We start from the raw sequence: 1142 nt of genomic DNA, 5'->3' as shown, positions 1-1142 counted from the left end.
CACTCTTGTTACCCAGGCTGGAGTGCAATGACGCGATCTCGGCTCACCGCAACCTCCGCCTCCTGGGTTCAGGCAATTCTCCTGCCTCAGCCTCCTGAGTAGCTGGGATTACAGGCACATGCCACCATGCCCAGCTAATTTTTTGTATTTTTAGTAGAGACGGGGTTCCACCATGTTGACCAGGATGGTCTCGATCTCTTGACCTCGTGATCCACCCGCCTCGGCCTCCCAAAGTGCTGAGATTACAGGCTTGAGCCAGCGCGCCCAGCCTTAACTTAAAACTTTTCTAAACGGTAAAAGCAATGGAGAGCTGGGACATGCCTGTGAGCACATCCAGCTCAGATATCTTGGGTAAAGTACGAGGACATAGAATATACTACGTGCCTGTAAGCATGGCATTTTTAACAGCTACGTAGGATAGGGCTTAACAGAGTTATTAGCACACTTATTCTTTAATCAGAAAGGAAGCTTTAGAAAGGAACTTTTCTGCTTCCCACACCAGATAAGGTCATATTCTCAGGTTCCACGGATTTTATATGGATGCCTTTCCACAGCCCACCTTTTGGCCTACCACGTCCACTTTCTAGCTGTGTGACCTCAGGTAAGTCACTTAACCCCTCTGAGCCTCAGATGTCATCTGGCAAATGCGGACCGGCGCGCATGACGCATGGAGTCCCTGTGGCCTGGTGCTGGCACCCACTGGTTGACCACAGCTTCCGTTATAGGGAAAGCACATTTGGTTTCAAGAGTGAGCAGATGATTTTCGTAACTGAATCTTATGTGTTGTGCCCAGGTATTTGAAGTACATGCTGGACCAGTATGTGGAGAATGATTATACCATCATCTACTTCCACTACGGGTTGAACAGCCGGAACAAGCCGTCCCTGGGCTGGCTCCAGAGCGCGTACAAGGAGTTCGACAGGAAGTGAGTGCCCACAAGCCTTCAGGGACGTGGGTGTGGGCTGCGTGTGGCAGGAGGAGGCGTGTGGACACAAGGGGTCACATGTGCAGTGGGGGAGGGGCGTGGCAGGGTGGAGGGTGAGCAAAGGGGAGGCAGTTGGGGTTCACCTTCCTTCTGGACCAGGCTCTGGAATCCTGGGCAGGGGTTGGCACTCTTGGTCTTTTTTTTTTTTTTTTTTTTT

The 1142-nt window shown here is 51.3% G+C and overlaps 1 protein-coding gene across 2 annotated transcripts in view; it reads left to right on the top strand.

Moving 5' to 3' along the window:
• The window catches only part of ARHGAP8 (Rho GTPase activating protein 8), a 96396-nt gene that overhangs the window by 51553 nt on the left and 43701 nt on the right, over positions 1 to 1142 (top strand). For both annotated transcript variants that reach the window (XM_017529497.2, XM_037738908.1), the window contains exon 4: positions 794 to 925. In XM_017529497.2, coding sequence (XP_017384986.1) covers positions 794 to 925 — 132 coding nt within the window. The remainder of the gene's footprint in view (positions 1 to 793; positions 926 to 1142) is intronic.

This window comes from Cebus imitator, unplaced genomic scaffold (assembly GCF_001604975.1).
Source record: "Cebus imitator isolate Cc_AM_T3 unplaced genomic scaffold, Cebus_imitator-1.0 Scaffold59, whole genome shotgun sequence".
NCBI classification, from domain to species: Eukaryota; Metazoa; Chordata; class Mammalia; order Primates; family Cebidae; genus Cebus; species Cebus imitator.
The sequence above is the reverse complement of the archived record's forward strand: the minus strand, read 5'-3'. Positions and strand labels throughout refer to the sequence as shown.